The sequence below is a fragment of the Terrapene carolina genome, unplaced genomic scaffold (assembly GCF_002925995.2).
Source record: "Terrapene carolina triunguis isolate 2854851 unplaced genomic scaffold, T_m_triunguis-2.0 Scaffold96, whole genome shotgun sequence".
Classification (NCBI taxonomy): domain Eukaryota; kingdom Metazoa; phylum Chordata; order Testudines; family Emydidae; genus Terrapene; species Terrapene triunguis.
Window position 1 is genome coordinate 30,119,895 of NW_020664447.1, and position 21,554 is coordinate 30,141,448.

Sequence of the window (21,554 nt, forward strand, 5' to 3'; positions counted from 1 at the left end):
TGTGTGTGTGTGTGTGTGTGTGTGTGTGTGTGTGTGTGTGTGTGTGTATTAGAGGTGTGTGCCAGAAGTACATTTGTGTGCATCTGCATGCTCTCATGTCAGGGGTGCCTGAGGCAGTGCACACAGCTGGCACTCACAGCATATGTAGGTCACTGAATATACATACAAGCCCAGCCCTCACTAACCAGACCCTGTGCTGAGGGCGGGAGAGCGCACATATGGCCATGTTAATCATTACCCTCATCAGCTACCCTTGAGCCCAACTACAAACAAGACAAGGCAACGCTTCCAGAGGACCCATGCCATGTTCTCCCAGGGCAGAGCTACACCCAGGCAGTGCCACCTTCCTATAAGGCATGTGCTATGCTTTTACAGGGCATCTTAAAAATCAAGATAACCGGCAGTGGATTATCTCTGTGATATATTTTTTTTTTTTTTTGGCCTTACAGATATCCACACAACTGCAGGGAAATGCCCTTGGGTTTCTGGCCCCTTGATCCCCTCCCCACTCTGCTCCCTGAGCATGAGCCCCCCTTTTTTGCAAACAGATCCTTGTTTCTGAGCCAGAGGAGGATGTAATGTCCTTCTGCATCCCCTCACCGAGTGCTCGGAAGGGACAAGCGCAGGACTGTCACCTCCATTGCAATTAGAAAGAGATCCCTACAGATGCACTCTGCTCCCCACTCACCTTCCCAAACAGTCATCACCATGCTCTGGTCCCCAGGGGCCACTGGGGAGTATGGGAGAAAGCCAAGGGGAGAGACAAGGAGGAAAGAAAAATGATACTATTGACCTTCAGTTTGGGCAGATTCAGTTTGAGACGCTAGCAGGCTCCTGCTGCAGGGCCCTGGTACCTCCTGTTCTCACGCTCCAGGGTCCAGAAAGGATTGAGCAAAACCAGCAGCTCTTGCCTTCAGAACTGGCTATTTCACTGACATCACAAGCCAGGGTCTGTTACATCACAGGTCATGCCCATGGGCATAAAGGTGATGCTAACGTTGGAGACTTGCAAGCCCTACTAGCTTGCCACACCCAGGGCAGGCAGCTCCTCACATTCTGTGCAGTTGAACTTTGTTTGTCTTTTCCGGGCTCTGTTCAATCTCATTTTAAATATCCCCAGTGATGGGTCTTTCACCTTGGCCCCTTGGGGAAACAATTCTCCAGCCTTCAAGATGCTTTTTGTGAGATTCAGCTGGAATGTCCCCTTCCTTAAATTCACTCCGATTGCTCCTCATTACATCCCTGTGGAGTACGATAAAGAATCACTCTTGTTCCTCTCTGGGGTTTTCCCTCTTCAGATGTGTACTGCCTTGTTCTCACATCCCTACACTGTCCTGACTTGGCCAGACACCACACACAGCTGGGCCTGGGATAACAATGAATGGGGAAGGAGGCAGCTGATTGTCATGGATCATGGTAGGAGCTTCTGTTTGCCCACTAGTGTCTGGGTAATGGACAAAGAGACAAGACAATGCAAAAGCAATGTGTTCTCTGCTCTGCTCTGGGGGCTCTCTCATCCCCTGTATGCTCTAGACATCATTCCAGAATCATAGAAATGTAGGGACCTCAAGAAGTCCAGCCCCCTGCACTGGGGCAGGGCCAAGTAAACCTAGATCATCACTGACAGGTGTTTGTCCAACCTGTTCTTAAAAGCCTCCAATGATAGGGATCCTCAACCTCCCTTGGGAGCCTAGTCCAGAGTTTAGCTACATGTGAGCTTGTGCCTACACACGCATGTGCCATGCTGGACAGTCAGTCAGGAAACTGCCAGCACCGTGTGAGTTAAAAGTGGGACTCTCTTGGAAAGAGATTTTCAGATTCTGAAGCGGTTTATGAAATCTGTGGCTTGTTGGCTCTCTCTGCAACATCCTCCCAGAGGGGATGGTGGAAAAATGACTTCATTCCCCACCACAACCCCATTCCTTAGGCATGACACCAGTCCTGCAGTCTGCTGGGCAGCAAAGCAGGAGAGCTGGCTTGGCTCCTGCATTCCCCTCCTCACTGGAGAGGGAGGGTGGGTGGGGGAAGAAATCACTGTCACCAGTGTGCTTTTCTTTCCCTGAATGGCTTTTTTTGGTTTGTGCCCAGTGTGAGAGATCCAAGCAGGGGGGGAAAGATGCATCCCAGGATAGGGGTTGCAGAGTCGCTGGACCAGATTCAGAGGTGGTAGTGCATGGGGCCACGATAGCCTAGAGTGGGTATGGTATCAGTGCATGAATAGGCTATGTTGTGGCTGGGGGGGGGAGGGTAAACAGGGTATGGGGCAGTGTGGGGTGGGCCCTGGATCAGCATGCAGGAGCTGTGTCTGTGCAGCAGGGAGGGGAGTGCACCTCCACCAGGAACAGGGCTGGCCCATAAGTGGGAGGCTGGCTCAGCACAGGTTTGCTGTTGGTCAGTCAGTGCCTGGGAGGCTGCACGGGAGCCTAAGGCATTGTCCGTGGAGCCCAAGGAGTCACTGAAATCACTGTGCAGGTCCTAGAACGCCATCATGCCAGAGATACCATCTGAAACTGTCGGCAAATAGGACTTGGAGTCACTGTGCCAGATTCAGAGGTGGGTCTGACTCTAAGGGGTAGAACTGGCCCCTTGTCTCAGGTCCCCTCAGTGGGTAAGTGATGCCCCTTTGATCCACACTTTGACATGTATCCTCCCCTGCCTTGTCACATCCCCCTTGAATCTGCCCCTGAGTCAATTCAATTCAACCCAAGAGACTTCACTGGCATGACCAGTACTGCAAAAGGGTAACAAAGAAACAGACCCCCTCAAGTCTCTGTCTGGGGTGGATACAAGGCACCGGGGATAAGGTCACAAATTTTGTTTGCTGCAGTTTCTATTGGTCACTGCTGCCCATGCCTGATCTGGAGGCAGGTTGCTGAGTGGGTGATGCCATCGCTAACTCCCCAGCTGGGTTACAGTTTTGCTTCTTCAGTGTTTGATCAGATGTTTTTCATGATGCCTGATCCTTTGAGGGGTCTCCTGGCTCCCTCCTGACACTGGAGTAGAAAGGGTCTGGCAGTCCAGGTCTCTCCCTGTCATGCTGTGTGCCCTGGCCTTTGGCACTGGGTTTGGACTGTACTTTGTCTGCTTACCTTACGTGCTGGCCCTATGTCTTTACCACCAGGTCTTGTAATGGGGTTCAAGCCAGCAGGCCTGCGGCTAGGAACAGACAGGGGCAGTTTCTTCCTTCCCCAACCCCAGGCGGCCCCGGGGCACGATTTGCCGCTGGAGCGCTGCTGGGCTCCTGCTTTTGTTGCCGGGCCTGGTTCTCCGCGCAGGGGGCGGGGCCTGCGAAGTTTGGGCTAGAACTACCTTTTGTTGTCAGCTGGGAGCGACGTCAGGGGCCGCTGTGCTCCGCGAGGTGGTGTCCACATGTGACCAGCTGAAACTAGTTCTGAAGACACAAAGGGAAGGAGCTCAGGAGCGCGGCGGCGGGGCAGCGAGCGATTAACCCCCGGGAGCCGCGCGGACACCGAGCACCAGAGCAAAGCGCAGCGCCCAGACAAGTAAGTGCAGCGCCGAAGCGCAGGGCGACGCTCCCCCGCTGCCGGCGGCTCCTCTGGATGGGGAACGCGGCTCAAAGCCCCCGCCAGCGTGCGCAGCAGCCCGGAGTCCCGGGGCGATCCTGCCCCGAGTCTCGCCGCAGCCCAGGGCAGGTTCCTGGGGAATATTGATCGGCGCGGGAGGGGCTGTCATCTGCCGGGCACGCTGGGACCAGCGAGGAGTCGCGGTGTATCTAGAACACCGGGGGCGGGGGGGTTGTAACCTGCTGCTCTGCCCCCTCCGCACAGAAAAGAGGGATCTGTGCCCCTGCCCCTCTGGCCGCCAGGACACCACCCTGATGGGCACCTTAGCGGTGCCCAGTGCCTCAGGGAGGCAGAACTCTGTCACTGACTCACTGCGTGACCTGGGGTAAGTCCCTGCTCCGTGCCTCAGTTTCCCCACCCCCCTAACAAGGGGCTCGCGGGTCTTCCCTCGGGGAGGCGAAGGTGAAGTGCTATGAGCTGCAGGGGGTCTGGGGAAGGAAATGAATCCTTGGCACCGCCGCTGGTGCCCCCGGCCCCTCTGCCCGACTGGACTCAGGGTTCCCCGGGCTGCCGTGCCTCAGTGTCCAGCCCTGATCCCGTCCTAGGACCCACCAAGCACGTTCCCGGCCGGGGGGGGGGTCGCTTGGAGCCGGCACCCCGACCCCCTGCGCGGTTCATCCCCAGCTCTGGCTCGTGGCCCCTCTCCAGCCTGCAGCGGAAGAAGGCGAGGCGGCTCTTTCTCCCCGCGCTGGTGGGGCGGGGGTCCCGCTGGGCGCGGAGCAGGCTGCGCTCCCCCTGCTGCGGAAGGAGCAGCAGCGCTAGAACGGGACTCCGCCACACCAGGCCTTTCCAGGGGCCCCGCTCCGCAGGAAGAAAGCCCCCGAGGCCCAGAATAGTCTCACCCTCCTGCCCTGCTGTGACCCCCGCCCAACTCTCCAGTATCTTGGGGCGGGGGGAGGGGCGGAGGGCTCTGGGCTGTGACCCCCCAGCCCGAAGGCTCAGGGGTGGGCTGCTGGGGGCTCTGTTCTGTGTTAAACTCCTACCCCGGGCCCTGGAAGGGTGGGGGCTGGGCTTTCAGGCTGGCCCCCAGGGGCTCCCTTGCTGGGCTGAGTTGTGGACGTGGGAAGAGTGTTGGGCCCACCTTAGTCCCTGCCCGCTCTGGGCCCAACCCAGTTCTCACAGTCCCTGCAGCGCCTCCACTAGCTCCCGGGCCATTGCTCCAATCGCCTCCTTAAAACCACCCATGGACGGCTCCAGCCAACCGCCCAGACCTTGCCTCTCTCCTCCTTGCCCATCTCTGTCCCCTCACGTGCTCACCACGGGTTGTGCAAGAGCCTTCTTCTCTACACCATCTGGAGCAGCCTCTCCTCGCTTCCACTCTGGTAACACCCACTCTGGGGTGGGGCCAATCCCCAGAGATTGCTAGCTGTGACCAGAGGTTTGTATAGTGACAGGCTCCCACTAGGTGAAAGGTAGGTGGAGAAGAGGAGAGGGCTAAGAAATCAGCTTCATGGGAAGCCCCAGCACAGGTGTCTTGGAAGGCAGGATCAGAAGCAGGGGGAGGGGGAGGGGAATCTAGCCCTGCAGTGTGGAAGCTGCAGGAAGGTCAGGGAGCATGAGGAGGGAGCTACAGGTTAACTACAAGAAGGAGGGGGCGGTTTGGATGGTGAAGCTCAGACTGAAATGGCCCAGGAAGCTGTTGGGTGAGCAGGGAGTGCTGCTCTCATGCACTTTGCTGAGAAGAGGAAGGGGAGAGAGCAGCAGAATGAGCTGGGAAAGGTCTGGGGGGAAGGAGCTGCCCACACAGGCAGTAATGGGGGAGCAGGAACCAAAGGACACTAGAGGGAAGGGATGATTGGAAGCTGGCTGTGCTGGAGGAGGAGGTGCTGTTGTGGGTGCCCTCGTGGACTGGGGCCAGATAAAGAGAAGTCCGTGGATTCCTTTGCCAAGTGGTGGTTGGGGGAGAAAGGTCTCACCAGATTGGCAGAGGGAGCAGGAGAGGCAGGACTTTGGGGAGATTCCAGGAGGGCATCTGTAGAGTCTGTGAGGAATCTCCCGGGGCTAGATGGCTATGGAGCTGGGGCACTGCCTGTGTCTGGATCTGCAGGGGAAGGCGAGGTTTGAATGGGCCAGATTTGCAGGTCCTTGGGAAGGAGAGGTTGGGCCATGGGGACAGTTCTCTGTGCAGGAGGAGGTGTTGGAGTGACCTGACAACGCAGGGGGCGAGGAGAGCTGGCAGCTGAGACACTTTCTGCTTCATTCTGCAAAATCCAAGGAAGCCCAAGAACGGTGCCACCCCATGTCCAGGGGAAAGGACTGAGCGTAACAGGGGAGAAAACAGCCCATGGTGATACAGCCTCACGCTACAGAGCAGCTGCCACCCAGTCAGACCTGGAGGCCAGTGCACGCTGGGCACATTGAACTGACCTGCCCTGGCCCCAGAGCTGGGGCTATTCACTAGTCCAAGGGCGGGCAAACTTTTTGGCCTAAGGGCCACATTGGGTTTCGTAAATTGTATGGAGGGCTGGTTAGGGGAGGGGGTCGTGGCCCAGCCCCCACCTCCTATCTGCCCCCCCTCCCGGGACTCCTGCCTCATCCAACCCCCCCTGTTCCCTGATGGCCCCTCTGGGACCCCTGTCCCCTGACTGCCCTCGGACCCCCGCTGCCCCATCCAACCCCTCCTCTCATTCCTGACGGCCCCCCTGGAACCTCTGCCCCATCCAACCACCCCTTCTCCCTGTCCCCTGACTGCCCCCATAACGCCTGTCCCTGACTGCCCCCTGCTGCCCCATCCAACCCCCCCCTCCTTCCTGACTGCCGCCCAGGACCCCTGCCCCCATTCAATCCCCTGTTTCCCCCCCGATCACCATCTACACCCCCACCTCCTGACCACCACCCCGAACTCCCCTGCCCTCTATCCAACCCCCCCTGCTCCCTGCCCCCTTACCGCGCTGCCTGGAGCACTGGTGGCTGGCGGCGCTACAGCCGCACCGCCTGGCTGGAGCCGGGCCACGCTGCTGCCACCACACAGCATAGAGACCAGGTCAGGCCAGGCTCTGCAGCGCGCTGCCCCAGGAGCTCAGAGTCCCACTGCCCAGAGCATTGCACCAGCAGCGGAGCGAGCGAGCTGAGGCTGCGGGGGAGGGGGGACAGCAGGGGAGGGGCCGGGGGTGAGCATCCCGGGCCAGGAGTTCGGGGGCCAGGCAGGATGGTCCCGCAGGCCGGATGTGGCCCGCGAGCAGTAGTTTGCCCACCCCTGCACTAGAGCAACATCTGCACTCACCCTGCCAGGGCCATTATGGGAGGGGAAGAGCATCTGGCCCTATGGGGCAGAGGACAGAAGGGAGTCAGGACAGAGAGGGTCAAAACCAAAGAGACACTGAAGACCCCACTGAGGATGAAATCCAAGGAGATGCTCAGTGGGGAGGAAGGAGGGGTCAAGGCAAGAAGCCTGAGAGGATGTGGAGGAAGAGGGCAGGGGGTGTTCAGAGCAGGAGAATGGCTTGGAGACACCTAGAGGGATGTGACTACTGAAGGGGAAGGATGTCTTGGAGGGGAGGGGGGAATGGCGTCAGAGCAGGGGGCTGGTCTCAGCATGGTATAGAAGGTCAGTGGCCTTCCCTGAAAGGGCCATAGGCAAGGAGCAGGGCAGATTTAGCAGGAGGTGCATGTGATGGATGGGTAGGCAGCCAGCCTCCCCAGTCTCCCTCCCGGCTGCAGCTTTAACCACAGGCAGCCAGGCTCCTGCAAGCCAGGGCTGAAGGGGAGGCTGTGGAATGAATCAGCCCATCCCAGGTGGTAAGGGGCAACAGGCAACTCCTCCCGCCTCAGAATAGGCCCTTTTCCCTACCACGAAGGGCAGGTTATCATGGTCCCTGGAGAAAGCTCACTAACCCCAGACAGTCCTGCTCTCTCACCGGCTCCAGAGCGTTAGGGTACCTGCCCCTTGTTGCATATAATGAGTCCATGGGGAAGGTTTAGCATCCCCTGCCCTGGCTCCCTCCAGTACTGAGATCCTGGCAGGGAGGATGTGCTGCTCCCGTCCTTGGGGAGTAAGAGCTGCTCAGCTCTAGGGAAAGCACCAAGGTTCCAAAGGGAGGGGGTGGTGGTTGACCCCCTTCTGCCCCTGTCCTGTGCTTCACGGACTCAGAGGCTCAGCTGTCTGACCCAGCTGCAGTGTGAGCCAAGCAGAGGGGTCCCCGTGTTGAAAAGGATGCAGATAGGATTAGCAGCAAAGCGATGTTCCTCACTCCCTAGGGTCTCTCAGGGCCTTTCCAGGCAGCAGCAACAAGAACCAGAGGTCTAGTGGCTGCAGAGGGAGCAGTCAGGTATGGGGGCAGGGAAGTATGCAGGAGTGGCAACCGCAGCTGGTATTGCCTGGCACAGAGTGCAGATCAGATGGGGTCCCAAGACCCCTCATTATTATGTTTGGCATTTTGGATCCCATTCCAGTATCACCCAGAGGTCTGAGCCAAAGTGAGTGAAATCCTTGGCAATGGGAGATGCTGCCAAAATCTGTATAAACTCTCACAGCTCAGCATAGACAGCCTGCTTGGGAGAGAGCAGGCATGAGGGATAGGTACCCTGGATTTGAACATCTGAGGAGCCAAACTTGTGAACAATGTAATTAGCCAGCAAGGGGGCAGGTGGAGTCAGTTGCAAAAAGGACCGACAGTTTTGCAAGCACATTTCAAGTTATTTTTATCTGGAATTGGAACCATCAGGGGGACTGAAATTATTCTGAACATTTTTGTTCCCTCTCTTTCTCCACGGAATACCATAGACTGAATAATGGCCTGAGTTTATCTCCAAGGGTTGGGGTTTTTGTTTTTGTTTTCTTTCCAACTCAGGCACATGGATGGAAAGTGACTTGCATAGCAACTCAGTAGTAGAGCTTGGCACAGAACCCAGAACTCCTTGCTCCCTAGGCCAGGGCTTTAGCCAAGCCTGTCCACCCCCTGCCCTGTTTTGCTTGTCTGTCCTACGCTTGTCTATCACTGGGACAGCATTTTGAAACTAGTGTTTAGCTGCTGCCCCTGCAGGGGGAGCTCAGACACAGAGTTCTGGTAGGTCACACTGAAACGAGGACTCTCGTTTTGTTTTTGGAACTGTTTCCTAGGGGTTTATGCTCACAGCAGAGGACAGGGTAGTGCATCCTGCCTCCAGAAGGTGGAGGACATGCTTACTGTGCACCAGGGAGGGCAGTCATGCCTGTGTGGTATCCCAGTTGCAGAGAAGGCTCTCACACCCGTACTGGGGGCAGGGAAGAAGTTGAGGGATATAGCAGAAAGGAGACTGGTACTAGAAGAGCAGAAGAAACAAAGAGACAAAGTCCATGATGTAGAATGGACTAACTCCATGGAGAGTTTTAAAAATAAGGACAGCCAGTTTGCACTGAGCAGCCAATGAAGAGGTCTGCAAGTGTTGAAGGCTGGAGAGGAGGGAGCTGCATTAGCCCAGGCCAGAGGAGATGGGAATATCACCTTGAGCAGACTGGAGGCTGTGTTACACAAGGCCACGTTGCTGAGGTGGGCAGAGGATAGCCCAGGGCCAAGGCAGAAGCAGAGGTCAGAGTGGAGGTGAATGGGAGAGTCTGAGTAAAAGGGGAGATAGAGTTTAAGGTGCTGCTCTGAGGGCCCAGTAGGGAATTGGATAGGACACTGTCTCTAGGGGGGCTCTTAGTTACCTTAGTCCCATCCACTCCCAGCAGGAGGTGCTGTAGAGAGCAGGGCAGCAGGGTTGGCTGTAGTGAGCTCCCAGCCTCTGCCTCCGGAAGGTGGGCTGTTCTGGCTCGTTCTCAATGCTGAGCTCTTGTCCTTGCAGCCTCTTTGAGGAGAGTTTGGTGGGAAGGGGCATGAGCTTGTTCTGGCTGGCGCTGGGTTCCCCATGATAATTCCCAGCTGAGGTAGGAAAAGCGGAAGGCGGCTCTTGTCCCCTCAGCTCTGCCTTCAACCAGCCAGGCTGTGTAATTCTCTGTGACAGTTCAATTCAGAGTGAAGCCAAGAGCTTCACAGCAACGGACACACAAAAGGTGAGTGCACTGGAGCCTGAATAACGAACAGAGCTGCTTTCCCCAGCATGCTGCCGGGGTGACCGTGTGGGGGAAGGGAGCGAAAGTTGACCCAGTGTTTCTCCCCCCACACTGCACCCAGTGTGTCCCCTCCTATAACAGGCCTGCAGAGAGGGTCTCACACAGCTGGGGCAGTTGATTCACTGGAGCCAGGCTGGGTGTGCTGCCATCACACTTGGGAACTGCCTAGTCATAAGCAACAGTGAGAAGGTGTGTGCCATGTTTCCCTGGTTTCCTGGGGCTTGTAGGTGGGGAAAAGGGGCTGACCAGTGAATAGCCTGGCAATGCACTTGGTACAGGGCAGAAGGTGAAGCCAAGCAGAGCTGCGCCCCCTGTATATGGACCTAGTGGGAAGCATCACATCTGCAAATGCATTGGCTCCAAGCAGCTGTAACCTTAATGCTCAGCTAATCCCCTCCCCTCCTAGTACCTGGATTTCACCTGCTCCCTGGGTTGGCGGTTGCCATTCCATGTATAGGGGTTTTCTCCCTCTTCTGCACAAGCGGCCTGGGGCCTGTCCCCTTCTGTTTAAGCTCCAAGCCTGGGTGAGGTGTACGGGATTTGTAATGGAAAGACTGGGGCCTGGCCTTCCAGAATGGGACAAACTCTGGTTTGGGAGCTACGGTCCTCTCCCCTTTGATCTCTGCTGTATTTGAGACACTGTGGACCCACAAATCCAGCTGGTTCAGCACCTCTTAGAATCAAGCATCACTTTGGAAAATGGGGCTATTAATGACATAATTTCCAGGGCAACCTCTGCTTGACACCCTCTTCCCCCTCACCCCATCTCTTCAATCAGAATGATGCCTCAAGCTTAAAAAGCATTGTGAGCAGTAGCTTAGTGCAGTCCCTGCTGCCTTGATCTTTCTGCCAGCTGGGAGCCTGGGCTTCAGGTGCAACCTGTCTAGCTCCCCCTGGTGGTGAAGTTGTACCTATTTAATGTGCAGGTTACCCTCTGACATTGTCACCCACCAACCCCTTGGTATTGGCCTTTGGTGGGTGTGGGGGAAGTTGGCATTGTCACTGGCTGTACCAGCTCAATGTGTCTATTACTGCCCTTCACGGAAATGCCACCAATGGGGAAAACATCAGAGGAATTCTCGTTAGTCATGGGAAGAGCAGGTGAAAAGCTGTTGCCCATCCCCCCACTGCCAGGACCCTTTGTTCACACCCACAATGCTGCGGGATCTCCTGGAGCTTTGAGGAGGGGACAGATGCATTGATGTCAGCAGCAGCTCAGACCCCACCAAAGAAGCTTTTTGCAGAACAGCTCTAGAAAGGGCTCCAGAGCTAGATTTCAACCCCATCCGATGCAGGGGCATCCGGGCTTAGGGTTCAGTCTACAGTGGAAACAGGTGAGCTGGGGAATTCTGAGTCTGGATTCTGGGTCCCACCCTCCAGGTCTCTGATTTGGAGTTGGGCCCATTTCTAGCCACCTTATTTACTGGAAACTAACAGGGTGTAGTGAGTGGGAGGAGAGTTGAGTCACTGACCTGCCCACGCAGGGACACTGCACCTCTGACTGCAACCCTAGCCAGGGGCCCTGTCAAAGAAGTCAGCAGGTGTGGAGCTAAAGTAGAAACTCAGTCAACTTAACAAATGTACCCACTGCTCAATAGTACAAACACGTGCACAGTCCCACTGTGCACATACTCTCTCCAGACACACTCCCCCATCATGCATCCACAGATGCATGACATACATGCTCTCCCACTGTGCACAAGTTCCTCCATTGCACATTCAAACACAGAGGCATGTGCATGCACACCTGTAACACTGACAGCCCCCCCAGTCATCGGTGGGCAGGACTGAACCTGGGGCCTCTGGAGCTTAGTGCATGAGCCTCTACTGCATGAGCTAAAAGCCAACTAGCTGTTAGCTAAGGCTGTAGAGCAGACTCATTTTATCTCTCTCTAAGTGGTCTCCGTGCCACTAGATGGGCCAGAACACCCCACCCAGGAAATGTGTGGGTTACACATGCACAACTCCTACTTCCATGTCTTCCCCCTCCCCCTACACAGACTGGCCTTCTGCATCCATGGTCCCTTTGTGGCGATATGGTAATGGACTGACATTAAGGGAGCCAGCAGGGGGAGCAGCTTCACTTCTAAAGCGCCACATGAGCTCCACATTGTGTGGGGGGTTTTTTTAATCTTCTGTTTTAGTTCTCAAAAACTGATGGTCGTGGTTTTTTTCTGCCCTGGATTCTTTTGGAGCCGGATAAAGGTTCCATGGCAGCTGCCGTCCCCCCAACGTCGAGGATCTTTGGCGTGGGCGAGGCGCCTGCTGGGCGCTGGATAAAAGAGGCACTGGGAAATGTGGGCATGGAAGGGGGCTGGGGAACCACTGGGGCTGGGGAGTAGGGAGCAGAGGCTCATTACTGCCAGCAGACAAACAGGACAAACAGCTTTCCAAGGGCCGGAGCAGCACAAATCCCACCCTCAGGCAGATTGGCTTTCCCAGCCTCCTCTTGGCTGCTCCTGGTTTGAAACTGGGGAGGAGAAGAGATTGTGATGTTAATGTACCAACCCACACCCTGTACCAGGAGGCCTGAGCCCTCTTCCCACCCTGATACTCACCGGAAGGGGTCCCTCCCGCAGGAGGGGACAGAGAAGGTGACTCCAGGGAAGCTGAAAAGCAGGGCCCAATCCTGCACTTTCCCACCACCGTACATCAGTGGGAGCTTGAGGGGGGGAAGGGGGGAGAGAAAGAATCAGGCCCAAGTGTTGTGCAGAGCTAAAGGCCTTCTCTAACTTGCGCACAGGGCCTGGTTTTTCACGTGGCTACAGCAGAGCCTGTAGAACCCAGAAGAGGCCAGGAATCCGGCCACTTCCACAGCGAAACCTGACTCTCCGTACATAGAGGCATATAAAGATAGTTACAGCTTTGTGATCATCTGTGATCCTCTCAGGGTGGGCTCTGTGCGTGTGGCTGTAAGTTGCCTCCTCACCAGGCTGGTGTGGACAAGCCCTGGCTGGTACCTTTGGCTGCCCCCTCCTTTTCACTCTCCGGTTTCCTTCACCTGGAAACCAGCTAGGGGTGCCAGTTTTGGTTTTATGTATTCCTGGAGGTTTCATCATGTGACATAATCTTGAATTAACGATTAATCTTCTATTCTTGGAGTCTCCAAGACAATCCTGGAGGGTTGGCAACTTAAAACCAAAGTCTGCTCACATCTCGGTGGTGACATGCCCATCCAGATGTGCCTTCCTGGCTGGTTCAGGGAGGAGGCGACTGCCTTTTGATGTGGGCAAGACCTTGGGATTCCCAATGGTTTGTCTGCATTTAGCATATGAAGGCTCTGCTCACCCCCACCCCTGCCTGCCCTTCCCCCTCTCCCCCCAGGCCCTTCTCCACTAGGAGCTGACTTTCCTCTTTGTTCATACCTGTGGAACCCTGAAAGTCAAATCCTGTCAGGCCCCCTGCTCCTGGTCAAGGTGGGTCTGAAGGGGCAGCATTTAGACTACACCGAGTTCCCAGAGGGACAGGCATATGGTTGTGAGGTAGGGACATGCATGCTGGGCCCACTGCCTCATGCCCATAAGCTCAGTATTGAGGCCAGCAGCAGGATAAAAGGGGTTGAGCTGCTGGAACACTGGGGAACTCATTATTGGAGGGGGGGGGGCGCCTACTCCTCACCCAGCTAGAGGGATGGGCTGGACAGGGTATCTGGGGTCACCTTATCCGTCCCTCACTCTGTAGTGGGAAGGACTCACTCCTCCTTCCTTCATGCACCTCTGTAATCTAAGGTAGCATCTATTTAAATATGGCTGCAGACACCCCACTGTGAGCCCTGACCATCCAGTTTGGAAGGGGAGGATTGGAGTGGGAGCTGGATTGTACCATGGACCCTCTGCAGACTCTGTCTATGTCTGAATGTCCCACAGCCTGGAGGGCTTGTAAGTTGGGGACACACACAGGCTGGGGAGTCTGGTCCTGTCACACTCACTGTTTGTTGGTCTGTGGTGGCAAGCCAGCCTCACTTTCCTGCAGACTACAATGGCTGCCTGTGTCCCATCCCTGTCCCCGAGCCTGGCTTAGGAGCCTCCCGAATCTTGCAGCTAGGTGAGGCTCCCACTTGACACACAGAGCCCTAGAAAGGGCCCTGACTCCCTCCTGCTAGGCCAGGCCAAGCATTAGGGCTGATGGCGCTCAGAGTGGTAGCCTCTCCCCCATTTCCTGTCCCTCAGTCCCTCCTCCAGCCCTGGGCTTTGCCTAGGGAAGAGATCTCAGCTCAGAGTTTGGGACTGCACATGTTTCCAGCTCTGTCCTGCAGAGTGACACACTGGGGTTGTGAGGAGAGTCCAGAGGGGGCTGCACAGAAGAGAGTGACCCAGACACGCTCCCCTGAGCCCAAGCAATCCTGCCCATCAGTTCCAGAACCCTCTTTCCCTCCCCACCATCAGCCCCATGTCCCGCTCCTCACATGTGCCATCCCTCACACCTGGGTCCTCCCCCTAGTGCACAGGCTTGGCTTTCTGTGCTTATATATCTCCCTTCTTCCACGCAGAATGCAGGTCCGTGGGCTCTTCCTCCTCCTGGTGCTGATCCTCCTGGCTGCAGCCTCTGAGGCTGGTAAAAACAAGAAAGGTGAGGGGCAAACTCATGGCTGCTTAGGAAGAGAACTTGTCCCTCATCCTCTACTCTGTGGGGCTGGTTACGGGTGGGGGCAGGGGATGTTCATGTCTCTGGCTGCAAGTGAGGGAGGGTAGAACCCCTGTCTATGGGACCAGCTGCTGTTCTGTATCCTTCGGAGTGACTGCCTGCTCCCTCCTCTGCACTGCAGACAAGGTGAAGAAGAACGGCTCCGAGTGTGAGGATTGGCGCTGGGGGCCTTGCACCCCAAACAGCAAAGACTGTGGTGTGGGCTACCGTGAGGGGACCTGCAAGGAGGAGACTAAGAGACTCAAGTGCAAGATCCCCTGCAACTGGAAGAAGGAGTTTGGAGGTGAGTGCACAGCCCCATCCCAAAGAGACTCACCAGGCTCAGAGGGCAACCAGGGACCACCAGCTTCCCATGGCTGTGGGGAGCTGGAGTCTTTGTGGTTGTTGTCCCTTTAACATATGGGAGCCCCAACATTACCCTTCTCCGGACCATACAAGCAGCTAGACAGGAGCCCAAGTGTGCACCTATGACCTGACCTTCCACTGCCTTGCACCCAATGTGCTAATGTATCTGTGTGTCATATGGAGCCTGCATGTCCCAGTATGCAATGGTCTGGCCTGGCCATTCCCACCTGGCAGAGGATTGCATGGTGGGACATGTCGTCTCTGCAGACCACACCTTTGTTACAGGCTGGGATGGCCATGAGCTGCACAGTGGGCACTCCTGGGTTCAGCACATCTGTGAGATAGGGAAAAGAGCAGTGCATTGTAGGTGCAATGCAATGGATGAAAGGCTAGACGCAAGTCAGGTTAGCTCTGCCATAGGAGCAATAGCCGTTGCTGAGCTCTCCACTTCCCAGAGAAGGTAGGGCACCTGGCCAACGCAGGAATTTACTACCAGGGAAATGAGCAGAGACTAACCCTAGCTGGAGGGTTCCAAATTCAACTGCTGCTATTGGACTCCATTTGGGAGGGCCCCTGCAGTAAAGGCTGTGCAGGCCACCTTAGGCCCTTGGTGACACCTAGGGATATCAGGCTGTATGGGCCATTGATCTGACCCAGTGCAGCAGGGGCAGGTTAGATACACCAGTAGTGTGATGCAGAATGGGGTTCACCGGACAGTCTGACCCAGTAGTACCACACAACTGATCTTTGCTTTACACTTGCCCGGCTTGTGAGTCCTGCTTCCCTTCCCAGAAGTTGAGACCTGGCGACCCCTGGGCCAAGCCCCCTCTGAAACTATATTAGCTGGTGCTGCAATCATCAAAGCTTGAGGGGGATGGGGACTGGGGCGAGTAGCCTCATCTGCCTTTGCCCTCCAGCTGCCTAACTGTGCCTCACCATTTGGGTATCAGACCTTTTGGAATGGCCTGTTTGTTGAGGCAGCCCCGTGAAGAACAGAGTTCAGGTGTCAAGTCCCCATGAGGGAGCATGAGAGCTATACAGATGCTATCAGGGTGTTGCATCCATGTGACACGGGGCAGTAGTGGCCCCACATGCTGCATGTGGCTGGTGCTATTCACTCAAGTAGGATGACCCAATGTCTTGCAGGGCCTGACGAGGCAGTGTGGTTGCTGGCTGGACTAATGTGAATGCAATACCAGGCTGTCCGATTGAGCAGCATGAACATAGTTTGGCTGCCAGCCCAACACTGTTCCTGAGGCTCCTAACGGGCTGCCATTTACTCTGGGCCCTGCATAGAACTAATGGCTCCAACCTCTCTTCCAGCTGACTGCAAGTACAAGTTTGAGAGCTGGGGCGGGTGCGATGCTGCCACAGGTCTAAAGGCCCGTTCAGGCACCCTGAAGAAAGCCCTGTACAATGCCGAGTGTCAGGAGACCATTCAAGTGACCAAGCCGTGTTCTCCCAAGACCAAGTCAAAATCCAAAGGTCAGTCCCCACCACTAGAAGTCCTTATCCCACCTCCGTGTGGGAAGAGCCATTGTACGTCGGGGGCATGACACATTCAAGAGGAATGCAGCCATCCCAGGTGGGGATGTGATCCTGTTGGATCTCCCAAGCTAAGCTGTGTCTGTCTGGATTGTACTTCCAAGGACAGCCCTAACACTGCAGACTGGTGCTGGTGATTCATTAGGAAGGGCTCTGAGTCAGTACTGACCCTGTGTGCTGGCAGGGTCTGTGGAGCTCTCTGCAAATGCAAGAGTAATCTGTTGGAGGAAACAAAACACTCAGGTCCTAGATACATGGGCTCCTTAAGACGCTGGTTCTTTTCACAAGAGCTGGGTTGTTAACTCTACCCTGGTGAAATTCTTATTCAGATCATTACATTCCACAGGGCTCAAAATCCCACTACAGGAGTCTGTAGGTGAAATCCTGTCTCCATTGGCAAAACTCCTATGGACTTCAGTAGAGCCAGGATTTCACCCTCTCTCGCTCCCTTACTTACCTGGTGTGTTGCATCGCAGTGCACCCTACAGAGAGTTGCATTTCAATGGGGCTTAAGCAATTTCTGCTTATAAAACCTGAGAGGCATTTTGGGATCCTTCAAGGTATGAAAGGCCCCCAGTCCATTCTCACTGCTGGTCATTAAAGGGTCTTGATACAGTTTGCTTGTGCCCACTGGAGTCAAAGCTGTAGCTGGGAACTGCCATCTGTGCTTGCCATCTACTTTTGAGTGCCAGACAGTGGTATATAGATTATTGAGCTGGTTTCCTCAATGCCTGGGCAGGCCTCACTCTATGATTGTGACCAGGACATGACCAGTTGTTGGATGTCCTCCCCTGCTATTCCCTGCCAGCCCTACCTGGTCACTACACCCCCAAAACACAACTGAGTTTAGTGCAAATAATATGGTGCCTCCTGGTATGTCAAAGGACAGGAGGTCTGGGTGATCCGCTAGCAGATGGTAGCACCACATGGGACTCTGGGGATGGTAAGTACTGTACCCACTGAGCAGAGACTTTCCAGGCAAGTGCACTGACTAGCAGGGTTCACCCTCCCTTGGTCCTGGCTGGATTCACTGCAGCTGCCTGGCCTATGTGCCACTGCAGCCAAAACCCAAGCCAGTGGCGTGCAGGCAGCTTTGTACCAGGTGAGCTACAGACATGCTGAAGTGACCTCTCCAGATACAATGGGATCGTCCTGCAGATGCACTAACTCATGTCTTGTTCCATTGTTTCAAACAGCCAGGAAAGGGAAGGGGAAGGACTAGAAGGGACGGGCCGACCCTCCCGTCTCCTAGACACGGTGCCTGAACCCATCTGGACATACACCACTCGGCGCTGCAGCATGGTCCCCCCACTCGGCGATGTTTTGCCAAATTCCATTCTTCCTCTTCCCCAACTTCATCCTTAACCATGATGCCTTTTTTAATCACTAGTTGTGTAGAGACCAAATCCGCCCTCGCCTGAAGAAGGTGCTGTTTACCTTCCCCATACCCACTCTGTGCCACTGTCTGGCACCTTTATTTGGACCCCAGTGTTCCCTTCTCTGCTTCTGTTTTCAGCTATTCAGTGCAATGCACGTGGGGTGCTCTGGGCTGGGAGCAGCTGGAGCCCTTCACGGTTTTGGACCCTTTGTTGGAGCTAAGTGGCCTTTGGCACGTCTCTGGGAAGCTCGTGACCTGTCTGATTCACAGCGGTGCTTTAAGGAAAAAGAAAAGCTAACCACTGAATTAGCAAGTAACCTGGTTACAGAGGGCAGGTATGATGAGAGCAGGAAGGGATGAGCCCCAGTGCGTGGCTGGGCTCATGTGCAATGGAAACATTTGGAGATGTGTCTCGTTATTTCTGGTTTCCTTGACTTTGCAAGAGGCACGATGTGTGCCTCCCAGCGGTGGTCTGCTGTGTGCCTGTAGCCTCCCCCTCTTCACCTGCATTTGCTCACAAGTCGTTCACCTGAGGACTGGCCTCTTCGGTCAGGGTGACCCCTTCCTGCTGCCTGCTTTTCCACCAGCAGGTGCAAACCCAAAAGTCCTGCAGCAACCAGGAAAGAATCTCCCTCAGGTTCATGGGCCTTTCCCTTTTCTCTTCCTTTTCCTTCTGTTTCTTCTAATCCATGTCTGTGCTGGGGCACTGTGGCCTCTCCCCGCTTTCTGCTCTCACACAGGTGTTGGGCCAGCCCTCACCACTTTGGGATTTTTTTTTTCTTTTCCAATAAAAGTCTTTAAAAAACAAACCCATCGCTAGTACCACATTCTGCTTCTGTTCTGGGAACTCTGCCGGGGTGCCAGCCAGGAGAGGCTGTGACATACTAGCTGCAGTGACGGTTATTGCTGGATCAGGCCAGTGGCTGCTGCCTAGCCTGGAGGGTTAGCCAGGGCTCCACTGGGGTGGTTGGGCCAGGACTCTGTTAAACCGATCATGGCTTAGTTGAAATAAATAAGCCAATAATGGGGTAGGAAAGGGCAAGCAGAACAAGAATTTCAGGTAGGCTGGCATCAAGCAGCTATAGCTACCCTTGGCACTGCAGCTCTTGGTCTCTACCCATGGGCATGCTGGGAGCAAAGCTCCTACATGAGGTTAAACCTCCGTGAGGGAAAGGTGCGGAAACCAGATAGTTACCAAGGGAGGTGGGCTTGGTTGCAGTTTATGGTGCCAGTCTATTATTATATTGGAGAAGGGTTCATATTTGAAAGGAGGCTTCCTGGCTTGGCTAAGCATTGGAACAAATCCCCCCCTTGGGGAGATGCATGAGCTGACTGGAGTTTGCCCTGAGCTCCATTTGCTCAGGAACTCTTGAAGTCTTTAGATCATGATTGAAGGACGTCAGTGACTCAGGCAGAGGTTATGAGTCTATTACAGGAGTGGGTGGGTGAGGTTCTGTGGCCTGTGAAGGGCAGGAGGTCAGACTAGATGATCATGTTGGTCTATGTGTCTACGAATGCTGTCTGAGTTTGTGCAAAGCTGATAACCTCCCTGCACCCTGACACGGGCTCTTAAAGCTTTCACAAGCCAGGTGACAGTCCAGGGTTCAGACTGGTTTTTCATAGGCACATGGAACAGTGAAGTCCCTTCTCTGATTGTCTAACCCCCTGTTACAGCTGGATGGAACCGGCTGGGTTACGATGCTGGACTCCCACCTCCCCAGTCCCACAGGTGATTAGTTATGGGACTAACCCACAAGATGGAGCCCACTACTAGCTATTCTAGTCACAGCGTCTCCCAGCAGGAGGTGCTACAGAGAATAAGGCAGGAGCACTTGTGGAGGCGCTCAGTTGTGCCGGTGCCAGCCTCCCACCCAATGCTGTTGCAGCCGGTGCTCTGATCCCTACAAGGGAACGCTGGGCTAATCAGCCAGGAATGCTGCTGCAGGGCCTGGGGCAATGCCTAAAAGCCAGCATGGCTGCGGCGCATGGGGTAGGAGCCTGGCTATGAGGAAGCCATGGCTAGTCCAGGATTAGCCACTCCCAGCAAGCCTGGGAAAAGCAGCAGCTGAAGGGAAGTGACTGGAGGAGCTGGGTGGGACTTGCTGCCCGACTTGTTCCCGTGGCTGTTGTACACTGATTGAGGACGACACGCTGCTATGAGGATTAGTCTCTGCAGCCACTCCAGGCATGGCGAGGATGCAAATAGACTTAGACTGCCAACAAGAGACTTAATGAGATGCCGTCAACCTCCAGAGAGCTATCAACTGTCCATAGTTAAAGGCTCTGGCAGGACAAATGAGTTACAGGGTGACTCTGCCCACTGCCCCAAGGCCTGTGTTAGCCTCTGTGTGGCACAAGGCAGAGGGAGGCCTGCCAAGGACTCAGCCTATGGCCAAGCCCCAAGGGGCTGCTTGTCAGACTTCGCGGCTCCTCTCTCGGAGCTCTGAACCCCACAACAGGGATGGGTTGTGCTCTCCTCTCTCATGCTGCTGCCCAGGGAGTCAGAGACCCACCTGCCCTAAGAGGAGCGGCCCGCCATCTGCTCAAGCATGTCAGTCTGGCCTGCAGATGCCCAACAAGCTGCAGCCATGGTCCTTGGTTAGGCAGAATTTGGATGCCACATCCCCACCTTAAGAGAACAGTGAATTAAATGCCATCAGCATCTTCCCTCCAGCTCTCTGATCTGCTGCCAGCTTTGTACTGAACTCAGAAGTACAGGACAGGAACCTGCTCCTCACTGTATTAGTCTGTATCTAACCACCCCGGCCTCCTACCGTCCCAATTCCCATTCGAAGGCAACACATCGAGCGGGTAGCTGAGGAAACCAGGGGCCATTGGTACCAATGTATCAGATGTTTCCCTTGTGTGGATAGTCTTTAAATCCACTCACCTCATTCCCAGCCCAGCGTAGCGCTGGTAGCCATTATACTGCCCCACTGAAGAGGCTAGTGCCATCAGACATGGGGTTAGCTGAAGCCACTGCACCAGCCTAATGGCCCACGTGTGGTTGGAGATCACTGCAGGCAGGGGCCCTCAGGCCTCTAGCCAGTGACACCTCACTGAGGGGCAGCTGCCTAAGTCCTCCCCTCAGCCCTCCCCCCCATGCCTTTAAGGGAGAAAATCCCAGCCCCAGGCACCTGTGCTCACTGGCATTCCTCAGCTATGGCAGGGTTATCGCTACCAGACCAGCACAGTGATGGAGCTGATTGAAACCAGACCTAAGACCAATAAGAAGTTGCTTGGGCATATGCTGTGTAAGGCAGCCCCCAGGCAGAGTGTGCACTGGCCCCACAGGCCCCTCTGCATTCCAGCCCCCCACTCTTTGCAGGCCCATGGTACGGGTGTCAGGCCCTGTGACTGAGCAGCCCCAGAAAGCCCCTGATCACAAACCACTGGACCAGGAAAGGACAAATGTAACTGAACCAATTGACATTCATTTGCCTTAATGAAGCAGCTCCCTTGCCAGCAGAGCAATCCAGCCAGGGCAATGATCAGCTGCAACCCACTAGTGGCCCATAAGCCAATTGCAAAGCCTGCCTCAGTCCAAATGCAGTGTTGTGTCTGTCACCAATAAAATAAAATGTACTATGAAGTGGGCATGCACCAGCCTGAATTGCTGCAGCTCTAGCACAAATTGGTAGACCAGAAACCCCACCCCGCATGGTGATGAACAGCGAGACCACCGCTGCAGGCTTGGGCCAGCCTCACACGCAGACCCTCCCAGCCCCTGCAAAAAGTGAGCATGAAACAAAGAGGAAAGACAATAATATGGGGCACTGCAGCAGTAGACACATAGGGGAGAGGCCAGAAGTGTCCTGGCCAGCAGGAGGTTCTGCGGGAAGGAGATCAGGCTCTGTTCCTGGCAGCAGGGGCTGAAACAAAGGGGAAAGACCCTGCCATAGAGTACAGACATTTGGCAACCACCTAGCCCTGCCGGGTGGCCACAGAGCCCCTCTGTGTAGGGAGCAGAACCGCCTCAGGCTTAGTGTTTCTCTTTCAACCCTTCATGTGCACCACCAACAGCATG

The 21,554-nt window shown here is 55.3% G+C and overlaps 1 protein-coding gene across 1 annotated transcript; it reads left to right on the top strand.

Moving 5' to 3' along the window:
- Positions 1 to 3,331: 3,331 nt before the first annotated feature.
- MDK (midkine) lies at positions 3,332 to 18,340 on the top strand. The gene is made up of 5 exons (XM_024214859.3): positions 3,332 to 3,503; positions 14,105 to 14,184; positions 14,381 to 14,542; positions 15,928 to 16,089; positions 17,346 to 18,340. Exons 2-5 carry the CDS (start codon positions 14,106 to 14,108, stop codon positions 17,369 to 17,371), a joined length of 429 nt encoding a protein of 142 aa, XP_024070627.1. The 5' UTR covers positions 3,332 to 3,503; position 14,105; the 3' UTR covers positions 17,372 to 18,340.
- Positions 18,341 to 21,554: the final 3,214 nt, after the last annotated feature.